This window comes from Kogia breviceps, chromosome 12 (assembly GCF_026419965.1).
Source record: "Kogia breviceps isolate mKogBre1 chromosome 12, mKogBre1 haplotype 1, whole genome shotgun sequence".
Lineage (NCBI taxonomy): Eukaryota > Metazoa > Chordata > Mammalia > Artiodactyla > Physeteridae > Kogia > Kogia breviceps.
Window position 1 is genome coordinate 94,402,843 of NC_081321.1, and position 11,060 is coordinate 94,413,902.

General features: G+C 55.9%; 2 protein-coding genes across 2 annotated transcripts; one reads left to right on the forward strand and one right to left on the reverse strand.

The window, feature by feature from the left end:
- Positions 1–738: 738 nt before the first annotated feature.
- ATF4 (activating transcription factor 4) lies at positions 739–3,552 on the forward strand. The gene is made up of 3 exons (XM_059082426.2): positions 739–1,655; positions 2,222–2,539; positions 2,630–3,552. Exons 2-3 carry the CDS (start codon positions 2,314–2,316, stop codon positions 3,256–3,258), a joined length of 855 nt encoding a protein of 284 aa, XP_058938409.1. The 5' UTR covers positions 739–1,655; positions 2,222–2,313; the 3' UTR covers positions 3,259–3,552.
- A 3,149-nt stretch (positions 3,553–6,701) lies between these two features.
- RPS19BP1 (ribosomal protein S19 binding protein 1) lies at positions 6,702–10,227 on the reverse strand. Its single transcript, XM_059082439.2, has 4 exons — positions 10,055–10,227; positions 9,764–9,892; positions 7,538–7,635; positions 6,702–7,154 (listed from the first exon to the last, which is right to left on the reverse strand). The coding sequence occupies exons 1-4, from the start codon at positions 10,104–10,106 to the stop codon at positions 7,020–7,022; spliced, it is 414 nt and encodes a 137-aa protein (XP_058938422.1). The 5' UTR covers positions 10,107–10,227; the 3' UTR covers positions 6,702–7,019.
- Positions 10,228–11,060: the final 833 nt, after the last annotated feature.

The window sequence follows — 11,060 nt, forward strand, 5'->3', positions numbered from 1 at the left end:
TCCTACCCCATACTGCCTTCACTGGGCAAGACCCTTCATCCCTTTAGTCCTCAGTTTACCATTGTAAAATTGCTGGGCTAGACTGAATCAAGTCAATGAATGGTCAGTAACGTAGGACAGTCCTTCCCAAATTTCTGACATCAGTCCTCAGAAGTAACATTTGTAGGGCTTACTGAAAGGAATGGAAACAGAAACTCAAGGTTTCCGCCCCTGCCGTGCCTGACGAGAGGGCTGGAGGGTGGGGGAGGGCTTTCTTGTTGCTCTTAACAGTTCCCCAGTAGAGAGGGCAAGTTGTTGGCCTGACCTGGACTGCGGCCTCCAAACACACAAACTCCGGCAACTGGTCATTAGGAGGACTGGCTGGGAAGCGGTTATGCCTGGGAGTTACAGCGTTGGGAGCTAATTGAAACTACCCTAGAGTGAGAGATAGCAGCTGAATAAAATCTCTCCTTCTTCTTAGAGGAACTGAAACTACATAAACTGAAGAAGTTCCCATGTGATAGTCTGCATTCTTCAATAAAATAGCAAACTTATATTTTAGCTAAACGGATATGTAAAAATACGATAGGTTAGACTATAGGCATACGCATTTCCCCGACTCGCCTTTGATGGTAGGTGCGCAGACTGAACTCATCAGCCTCCCCTTTCAACTACTGAAGGGCTTGCACGTCCTCAGTACTTTGCAAGTGTTCGTTTGCGTATGAAAATGCACACGATATGACATTTCCTTTTGCCTAGTTTCATCTTTGGGTCTGAACCTGGTCGCTAGTTTGGAGCTTCACTGAGGACGGCAGGAAAGGACTGCAAGGGCCGGGGCCTAACGCCACTATTTGGGACACACTGGGCCACGGCTGCCTGGGGCAATCCTGACCAGCTGCAAGTGGGCAGGCCTGAGGAAGCCACTCCAAAGCGGCGTCACACAGGAGATCCAGCGAACCGCAGAACCAGACGGCTAGAACCGGCCGCTCCGCCCCTTCCCGCGCCGATCAGGGGCCTGAGCCAATAGAAACTCGAGATATATATGACTCACCATGTCTGACCAATCATCTTGATGCGCGCTCTCCTCCAGCATCTCGCGCGAGAACTAGGAGACCTCGTACTTCACAGTAAAAACCTTTCTTGGGATGAAAGACTTCTCACTCCGCCCTTCGGCTAACGCCGGAAATGAGTGTGGAGGATCCCTCCGCGCTCCCCGGCGGCGGACGGGAGTGACCCTTTGATCTTAAAAGCCTTGTAAAGTAGTGCGCCTTTTTCTTGAGGCCGTAAATAAAAACAATTCATTCTCTCTTCACAGCTACGCCCTAGACTTAGAAGTCGGAGATTGGAAACGGTAGGGGCGTCGAATAGATGGCAATGCGTGGGTGGGAAGCGCGAGTCACGTGACCGCGGCGGAAGGATGTGGTCTGTGATGCGTCCTCACAGGGGGCAGAGTTTATAAAGGAGCCGCGCTCGGCGTCTCGCCGCCATTTTTCCTTTTTCTGTCTATGTGTGTAGTTTCTGCTTGCGAGTGCGCGGCATTTTTCCTCCGCTCCCCCAGGATCCGCGGCCACCATGGCGTATTAGAGGCAGCAGTGCCTGCGGCAGCATTGGCTTTTGCAGCGGCGGCAGTAGCACCAGGCTCTGCAGCGGCACCCCCCAGCGGCTTAAGCCATGGCGTAAGTACTGGGCCTGCGCCTCTCTGGCCGTGCGCCCCCGGGTCGGTGAGGGGTTTCTGCCTGCTTGGGGGCGGCTGGGCGGCTTCGCGGAGGCGGGAGCGGTTTTACGAGCGCCCGGGACGCGTGGTGCCTGCTGCGCCCGGGACGCGTGGTGCCGGCTTGGGTGTCCCCAAAACGCCGGCGCCCTTGGGTCGGGAGCCCCCGGCAGCCCCGGCCCCCCGAACCCGCCGGGTTCCACCTGGCGCCCCGCGAAACGTGGCAGCAACCAAGATGGCGGCGGAGGCCGCGGCGTGAGTCACGGGGGGCGTGGGCGGGGCCGGGCGTCCAGAGCCGGATTTGGACGTGCGGGTGTGGCGGCTTCCTCTTCTGGCCGGTTTGGGGAACGGCCGGCGTCCATCTTGTGCAGCCTGATGGACGCGGGGTTGACACGATGGCCTTGGGCCACGTGGTCCCGATTCTCAACACCGATTGGAGTTCTGTTTTGGCCATCTTGCCTCATGGATGAAAAGATGAAATTCTCAGGCCGGCTGTTATTTAATGGGACTTGGTTTCTGATTCGTATTCAGGCTTTTCAAGGCATTCAGCAGCAGCGTTGCTGTAACCGACAAAGACACCTTCGAATTAAGCACATTCCTCGATTCCACCAAAACTTCGCAACATGGCCGAGATGAGCTTCCTGAGCAGCGAGGTGTTGGTGGGGGACTTCATGTCCCCCTTCGACCAGTCGGGTTTGGGGGCTGAAGAGAGCCTGGGTCTCCTAGATGACTACCTGGAGGTGGCCAAGCACTTCAAACCTCATGGGTTCTCTGGCGACAAGGCTAAGGCGGGCTTCTCCGAATGGCTGGCTGTGGATGGGTTGGTCAGCGCCTCAAGTAACGGCAAGGGTGAGTGGACTTCTTTTATCTGCTGGGGGGATCTGGCTATAGTCTTGCACATTTGACTCATTGGTTCCAACTCTCTTTAATCTTTTGCAGAGGATGCTTTCTCTGGGACAGATTGGATGGTGGAGAAAATGGATCTGAAGGAGTTTGATTTTAATGCTCTGTTGAGTATAGATGATCTGGAAACCATGCCAGATGAGCTTTTGGCCACGTTCGATGATGACACGTGTGATCTCTTTGACCCCCTAGTCCAGGAGGCTACTAAGGAGCCCCCCCAGATAGTGAACCCAGTAGGCCATCTTCCAGAAAGTTTGCCAACAACTGACCAGGGTGCCCCTTTCACTTTCTTACAGCCTCTTCCCCTCTCCCCAGGGGCCCTGTCCTCCACTCCAGATCATTCTTTTACTTTAGAGCTATGCAGTGAAGTGGTGATCTCTGAAGAAGATAGGAAGCCAGACTCGACTGCTTACATTACGGTGATCCCTCAGTGCGTAAAGGAAGAGGATGCCCCCTCAGATAATGATAGTGGCATCTGTATGAGCCCTGACTCGTATCTGGGCTCTCCCCAGCATAGCCCCCCTACCTCCAGGGGCTCTCCAAACAGAAGCCTGCTATCTCCAGGTGCCCCTGGTGGCTCTGCCCGCCCCAAACCCTATGACCCTCTTGGAGAGAAGATGATAGCAGCAAAAGTAAAGGGTGAGAAACTAGATAAGAAACTGTAGAAAATGGAACAGAACAAGACAGCAGCCACTAGGTACCGCCAGAAGAAGAGGGCAGAGCAGGAGGCCCTCACTGGTGAATGTAAGGAGCTAGAAAAGAAGAATGAGGCTCTGAAAGAGAAGGCAGATTCCTTGGCCAAGGAGATCCAGTATCTGAAAGATTTAATAGAAGAGGTCCGCAAGGCAAGGGGGAAGAAGAGGATCCCCTAGATAGGGTAGTCAGGAGAGCGTGTGCTTGTACATAGGAGGCTAGTGCTGAAGCTGTGTGTTTTAATAAATTATTTTGTAGTGAAAGTACTTCTGCAGACTGCTGCTTGGTTTTCTTGCTTCTGGTAAAGAGCCCGAGCCCAGTCAATCCCCAGAAGCAGCATCTCGCTGTGGGGTTGGTTGTCGGGACTTGAAATTTAAGCCCAGAGTGAGGTGGGGTTTTTTTTCCCTGACACTGTTGGGCTGTATGTCAGGGTCACTGATGACCCGTTGGACCCCTGAGGCTAGGAGTTGGGCTAGATTCCCCCTAAGTAGGTGGCTGGGTGATTTCCCCAGAACCAAAAACTGTTTGACCCACCCTTGGGTGCGAGTGAGGCTGGGGAATGTTAGCCTAAGGAACAGGGTGGCAGAGAAGTGGAGCCTAGGCTCCACCTGTTCCCTCGATTGTTGCTTTGTGCCAACACTAAGTACCCAGATAAGGCCCCACAGTCTTTGATCTGGGTGCACAAGGGGATTAGGTTTCACTGAAAAGCTACTGAAATTCTCTAGAGGCCTTCCCAGAAGGCTCTATTTAGGGAAAGATGGCTTCTCAGTTTTTGTTGGAACAAACGGAAGAGCAGGGCCGTAAGACTGGCTGCTTCCCTGGCTGGCACCTGGGCAAGCTGGAAGGCCTGCCATCCCTGATGTCAGAATGGAAGGGCACTGGAGCCACGCTGCATTGTTGCGATCCTGGCTGGGAACTTTATTGCAAGATAAGGGAGACACCTGTTGAGTACGAGAGTCTGAGCCCAGCCTGGGCAGGTTTCTTCTCTCCTTGTGTCCTTCAGGGCCTGCTGAGGGAGGACCAGTTTTCCATTGTGATAGATGACGTAGACGAGAGGCTGGGATGAGGGTGATGCAGATGTGGCACCAGGCACTGTTCTAAATACGCAGTCCCTGTGGTGGCCCCGTCACAGGTCCTACAGCAGAGGGTATTTGGAGTTGTAGAGCCTGCTCTTTGAACCCAGGTGCTCTTTGAACCCAGGGTTATGGGCTTTTGCCTGTTTTGCCTCCTGTGGTGGGGCCAATATTTCCCTGACCTGCTTTCTGATGCCTAACAGGGTAGTATGGGAGAAGTAATGCTGGTGGCCCAGATGGGAATGCTTCCCCAAGGCACCAAGGGAGTAGGTGTCACACGTGGACCTTGGACCTGGTGACCTTCGAGGTCTTAACTTCCTTGAGCTGGGCTTCAAAGGACAGGGAAAGTTGTGGACACAGAATGGGGAGAGCACCCTGAGAAAGCGCCTCGGCGGTGGGGACGAGTGGGCACACGGTCCCACCCACCTCTCCAAGAGGGCTCCTCGGCCCCAGCTGTTAGAGGAAGTCACCTGATGGGGATCCGCCCAGCTCCTGCGGGAACTTGTTAAACCTCCCCCCCACACACACACCCTGGTGGAGGTCCCATGTGGCAGTCCTGCCTTCTCCTGGGTCTCCTCTAGGCAAATGTCAGCTGCTCCTCTTCCTCCCGGCCCTCAATATGGCACCCCAGTGTCCTCTCACTTGGTTCCTGTTTTTCCCAAAAGATTGTCAGTCGCCAGGTGGCTCTTGCACCGGCCCCCCCCCCCCTCCACGGTGGCACATCCTCCTTACCCCATAGTCGGCACGCCTCCCCAGCCCCCCCTGCCTTCTCACCACCTGCAACGGAACGGTCCAGGGTGTTAACAGTACATTCTGGAGCCCGACCCACAGGACCAGTGTGTAGGGTGAACGCTAACGTCAGTCATGCCTAGGGGTCACGGACACACGCCCAGCCCACTGGTGCTACTCGGCGCAAACATTAAGACTTATTGGAGGCCTTCCCTGGGGGCGCAGTGGTTGAGAATCCGCCTAGCGATGCAGGGGACACGGGCTCGTCCCACATGCCGCGGAGCGGCTGGGCCCGTGAGCCACGGCCGCTGAGCCTGCGCAAGACTTACTGGAAAACTCAGAGACTACTCGGCGCAAACATTAAAACTCAGAAGCGCAGGACCCCTGCTCTCGCCCTCCCGCGGAGGCAGGCCCCTCATTCCACAGCTGGGGAGGGGGCAGGGACCCACATTCTACACCTGGGGAGGGGGCAGGGACCCGTTCGTGATGACATAACAGCAGGTGTGTGCCTGTTAGAAGGGGGCCCTGGTCAGCCGGTTCTTCAAGAGACCTAGTGGGCGAGAAGCTGAGGCTGCTGCTTGCTAAGCTGCTTCAAAGAGGGAGGGGATGAGCCTCCAAGGACATCGGAGTGTCTCTCCTCACAGGGGTCACTGAAGCTCAGCAGGCGGGAGGAGAGCTTGGGAAAACACCCCCTCTCCCTTCTTGGAACAAGCCATCTGAGGACGGTGGCACAATAACGGTTTGGAGTCATGACACCTCCTCTTCTTCCCCTCTCGACTTCCTGGATGGCTGGTCTGCTTCCTACTCGGAGGCCACCTGCACTGCAGACAGGACAGGCGCCAACTCTGCCTCAGGCAATCCTGTGGTCCCCTCCTGTCCCCACTTGAGATGGAAAGCTGGCTAGTAACCAGGGGTCTAGCTGTGTGAGGGGTCCCACGGCGGGGTCCCTTCAGAAGTCCTCTACCAGACAACACATGTCCCAAGGAGCCTTTAGGTGTGCGGGGGGCGGCGCAAGGCAAGCCAGACGGAGCCGCCTGGAGGCCTCCAGGGCCCCCTCCCCAGAAGGGACCCCTGGGCTTCTAGGACTTATCACACTGAAGACCCAGCTGCGCAGCACCGCCCGCTCACTCGGGCTCAACAGCACCTGCCCCGCGCTGCCCCCGCTGGACGCGGCCCGGCCTCCGCCTTCCCTTGGTGGGGCAGCTCTGGGCCCGGCACCTCCCTTCTGCTTGGCAGACCTCCGTGTAAAACCCTTTCTTGAGCTCACCTCCTGTGTCGCCCCTCTAGTCCCCACCTCCTGTGACAGAAGTAAGAAAAAAAAGTGGCCTTTGATCCCGCCCCCCCGCCCAAACACACAAGAGCACAAGCCCTGGGCACTGGGCTGAGGCAGCCACGCTCCCTCCCTCAGCTTCCTCAAGAGTTGCCTTCTCGGCTGGGGCTGCCACCCCAGGGAGAGGAGGCCTGCGGGGTCTGTGGATGGGTGAGCTGCTCTCCGGTGGTGCCTGCGCTGGGGCTGGGCTGCAGGACTTCTGACCTGGAGCCCTAAGAACCAGCTGGGAGGTGGGGGACGGAGGGAAGGCTCCTCGGTGCCAGAGGAGGGTGGAGACACCCTGTTAGAGCAGCACACACAGCCCCTGGGCCACGTTTATTAGAACCTGGAAGCCCACCCAGCGGCCCTCGTCCTATCAGAGGTGTGGTCCCCAAGAGCCAGGCCTCTCCACAGCAAACAGCCCCGAGGCCCTCCCTGGCCAAAGCAGACAAAACAGTCTGACGTGTTCCTTTCCAGCAGGCAGGTGGCACCTCCCGAGCCTGCAGATGTCAGTTCGGGTCTAAGCGAAGGTCCTCCCCTGGGGTTCCAGCTCACCAGCTCCACTCCACGGCTTTCCTGAGCCAGGCTGAGAGGTCCGAGGAGGCTGTGCCCTCCCGGGAGCCTAACTGCCGAAGTACTCCTGCTGGAACTTCTGGAAGTCTTCCTCGGTGAACACGGTGCCCTCGGCCTTCTTCTTCCTCTTAGTCTTGCCCACAGGCCGGTCACAGGCCTTGCGGCCCCGGTCCTGGCGCACAATCTGGGGGTGTGTGAGAGTCAGGAGCCCTGGGTGGTGACTCCCAGCCACACAACCTGGTGCGGCCGACCAAGTGCCACCCTCTCACCTGGCCCTCACACCGTCCCGGGAGGCAGGGCACGCGGTTTCCATTTACAGAGGAGCCAGCGGAGGCCCACAGGGGTCCCAGGGGAGCAAGGCCAGGCCCAGCCTCCCACCTTCCCCGCTCTGCTCTCGGCCCTCCAGGGGGAGACCCCTCACAGCACAGCGGGGTGTCCAGCTCTTAGGAGCCCGGAGGGGGCCCCGCCCTCCAGCCTATGCTCAGGGCTGAGACTCCCACGGATCCCAGGAACAGCCTCAGTTCTCACCCCCCAGGTTCCTTTCCACAGCCCATCCCCCTGACGAACCTGCTGGGTGACGGATTCGGCCACTGTGCTTCTTGCACTAGTCATAAACCTCAGGTTTACTCCAAGGTAACCTCGACGCTCTCGCTTCTGGTACTCAGCTGTGGATGGCAGGCAGGGTGGCATCATTTCAGATTCACTCCCGGGAAGCCTTCTGGGTCCCTTCCTGGCATCTTCCCACTCCACTCCCACCTCCCATGGCCCTGCCAAAGGCCCCGTCGTCCCTTCCCCAGGCCACTGCAACAGGCTGGGCTCTTCTGTCAAAACCCCACTCCACAGAGATCCTGCTCAAAGTCCCCCTGGGTTCCACCTGCTCAAGCGATTTACTCAACAGAGGTGGCCTGGGCACTTACCGTGTGTGTGTGTCAGGCACTGTTCTAGGTGCAAGAACACAGAGCAGGAAACAGAACAGACAAAAAGTCCTGCCCTCATGGAACTTCCATTCCATGGGAAGAGAGATGCTACACAAAGTAAACAGTATTTCAGAGGGTGATCATTTTATGGAGAAAAAGAGAATATAGTAAACAGAAATGAGAAATGCCAGGGGAGGGTTACAATTCTATACAGGAGGTTCTGAGAAGGCCTCACTGAAATGAATTCTGAGCAAAGACTGGAGAGAGAGAGAGTGACACTGTGGGGGAAGAGCATTCTGGGTAGAGGGAACAGCCAGTGCAAAGGCTCTGAAGCAGAAGCGCGCGCGCTTGCTTGAAGAACAGAAAGTGGTTGGACAGAGGGGAGAAGCTGAGGAGACGAAGCTGGAAGGAGCAGATAGATCATGTGGGGCCTCAGCAGGCACCGAAAAGCTCAGGCTCTCACCCTGGTGGGTGCAGGGCAGAGGAGAGACAGGTCTGACTCAGGATTTTACGGGATCACTTTGGCTGCTATGGTGAGAACAAGATTACCTGGGGAGGGGGCAGTGGAAGGGAGACCAGTTAGGAGGCTTCTGCAATAATCCAGGCAAGAGATGGTGTAGCTCAGACCAAGGTGGCAGCCACAGTGTTCTTTAGGTTGGCCACTGACGGTTGAGAGGGTCCCTTCCGTCCTCAGTCATGTGCCATGACAGGGCGGTGGGGCGGGGGCTGGGATGGAGGAGTGACCTCCCTCGGGCCCCTTGTGTGCCGGCTCCACACCAGCATCACTGTGACTCAGACCAAGCTCACTTTCCTGCCTCCACACTTTTGCTCATGCTGTGTTTCCTTGGAATTCATAGTTCTTTTAACAAACAACCTGAACACCTTTTATGCACCAGGCCCTGGGGTTTCAAAGACACACTAGGAGCTCGCCAAGTCCTGCCACAGGTCAAAAATACCCTGCTTTCCTGCCCACTCCTGCTCCTCTTCAAGTCTGTAGGTCTCGTTAAGTGGCGCCACATCCCCCAAGATATTCCTTACTCGCTGACTCCCTCTTCCTCCATCCTCACAGCCAATTCACCACTGACGCCATCAATGCCCCCTCCTCACCGCATCTTCCACCTGCACAATTCTCTTATCTGTGCACCATCACCACTGCCCACGCACGCCATAGCACCCTGAAGCAGTAGGTGGGATCAGGGCTCTGGAGACAATCTGCCTGGTTTCTACCTGTACTATCTGGGCAGGGGCCTGTTTCTGCTTCTGTAAAATGGAAGTAATGATTGTGCCGACCTCACAGGGTTGCTGTGAGCAATTACATGAGCAAACATTTGTACGAGGCTTAGAACAGCACCTGGCACACGGAGTATTAATTTTATTTAATGCTCCGTCTCTGACCCTCGTTCACTGTATGTCACTTTGACCAGGCTTCTTATTTTCAAAACTTCAAAGGCAATAAACTTCTTTCTGACTCCGCATATGCCATTCTCTCTAGAATACTCTTCCCCCGGTTCACTCGTATACTTCTATCGGGTCTGGGCTTAAATGTCGCTTCCTCAGAGAAGCCTGATTTGGCCTTTCATTCTAAGTCCCTCTCAGAGCACCACAGTCTTAATGCATAGACACCATCACAGCAACCATACGCTGATTCTGAAACTCTTTGATGCCTCTCTCCCTACTAGGGCTGTAGACCTTGAAGGCCGGGACAATGTGATTCGTTCTACCTCCGTGTTCCCAGGGTCCCGCCCCGCGCCCGTCGCACAGCGGGTATTCTAGAAACTCCTGGGGAACATTTCAAGCCCTCACTCTAGCGCCCCTTCCTCCAGGGCACCGCCCCCCGACCCCGGGAGCAGCGCGTCCAGCCCCTTCCCGAGCTCACCCAGCGCCGATTTGGGCACCTTTCCCTTGGCCGAGTTCCGCAATTTCTGGGCCTGGGCCGCCTTCGCCTTCCGCGTCCGCTTCATCGGCGCCTTGCTCGGCTTGGTTTGGCCTGGCGCGTCCCTGGGGGCTGTAGGGGAAGAGAGGAACCGACTCGGTTCGGAGGGCGCTCAGGGTTCCCATCCCACCGAGGCTAAGCCCGGTCTGGATCGTTCGCACCCTCGGGGCTCCTGCCCCCAGCCCCTGCCGCCTTCCCGCCCAGGCTGGACGTCTCTGGGAAGAAGCTCCTCACCCTCAGGCACCCCCAAAAGCTCCAAACCCCGCCGCAGCAAGGAAGCCGACATAGCGGTGCTTCGCTCCACCCACACGCCTCAACTACTTCCGCCTTGGCCTCCCTTGTCGTTTCGGTGGAAACGCGAGCTAGAACAAAAGGTTCCGCAGTGGGCGGGCGGAAGTGCCCTCCTTCCTTAGGACGCATGCGTTAGGTTTACCACTGGGCGGGATCTGGAGGCGGGGCCAACGCGCCGAAGGACGCATTTGTCGTCCAATCGCAACCCAACCGACCCTTTGGGAGCCAGGCCCCGCCTTCTCCCGGAAGCCGTCCTCCTCTAGCCCAGCCTGGTGGGTCAGTCCTCTCGCTCAGGCGTCTCCGTAGTGGGCGAGGCGGGGGGCGGGACGGAGTGTTAGTACTCTCAATTTTTACAATAAAGGGGAATGTATTTTTGGAAGTATTTTTTCATATACTTCAACCAGAGCAACATATCGCACAGATCTAGTTCGGCATGAGAATCCAGCTATCTTCCATTAGAGACGTTTGCAAAAATGCAAAACAATATCAGTGTTTTCCCACTATTTTGTTTTGTTTTGTTTTCATTAAAATATGTCACTTATGTTAATATGTGGGCTTTTTATTGTTGTTTTAAATGAATTAATAAGTATTTTTTAAAATTCTGTTTTAGTTTCTAACGTGGTAACTCTTGTTAGTTACACATACAAAAGCTCTTTGGGATCCTGAATTTTTTTAAGAGTAAAGAGTTCTTAGACAAAATAGCTTGAGAACTTCTGGCTTAGAAATTAGTACTCTTCTTGCTGTGGGGAGGAGACCTGCCTTGTTCACTGTTCCATCTGCAGCTCCTAGCCCACTACTTGGCGTGCAGAAGGCACTCAGTAAATCGGTGGTGAATGAGGGGGAGCCACTGAATTCACCGTACATACATGTTCTGAGATCCTCTTGTATACCTGACACTGTAGAGTGTAGGACATGGAAATGACTCAGTTGGTCCTTTGTGAATGAACCT

Coding starts and splice junctions, on each gene's coding strand:
- RPS19BP1 (XM_059082439.2), bottom strand. CDS start 10,106: ATGTCGGCTTCCTTGCTGCGGCGGGGTTTGGAGCTTTTGGGGGTGCCT. Junction 7,636..9,763: donor GGTGCCCAAATCGGCGCTGG/GTGAGCTCGGGA, acceptor TGCCATCCACAG/CTGAGTACCAGAAGCGAGAG. Junction 7,155..7,537: donor CCGAATCCGTCACCCAGCAG/GTTCGTCAGGGG, acceptor ACACACCCCCAG/ATTGTGCGCCAGGACCGGGG.
- ATF4 (XM_059082426.2), top strand. CDS start 2,314: ATGGCCGAGATGAGCTTCCTGAGCAGCGAGGTGTTGGTGGGGGACTTC. Junction 2,540..2,629: donor CGCCTCAAGTAACGGCAAGG/GTGAGTGGACTT, acceptor AATCTTTTGCAG/AGGATGCTTTCTCTGGGACA.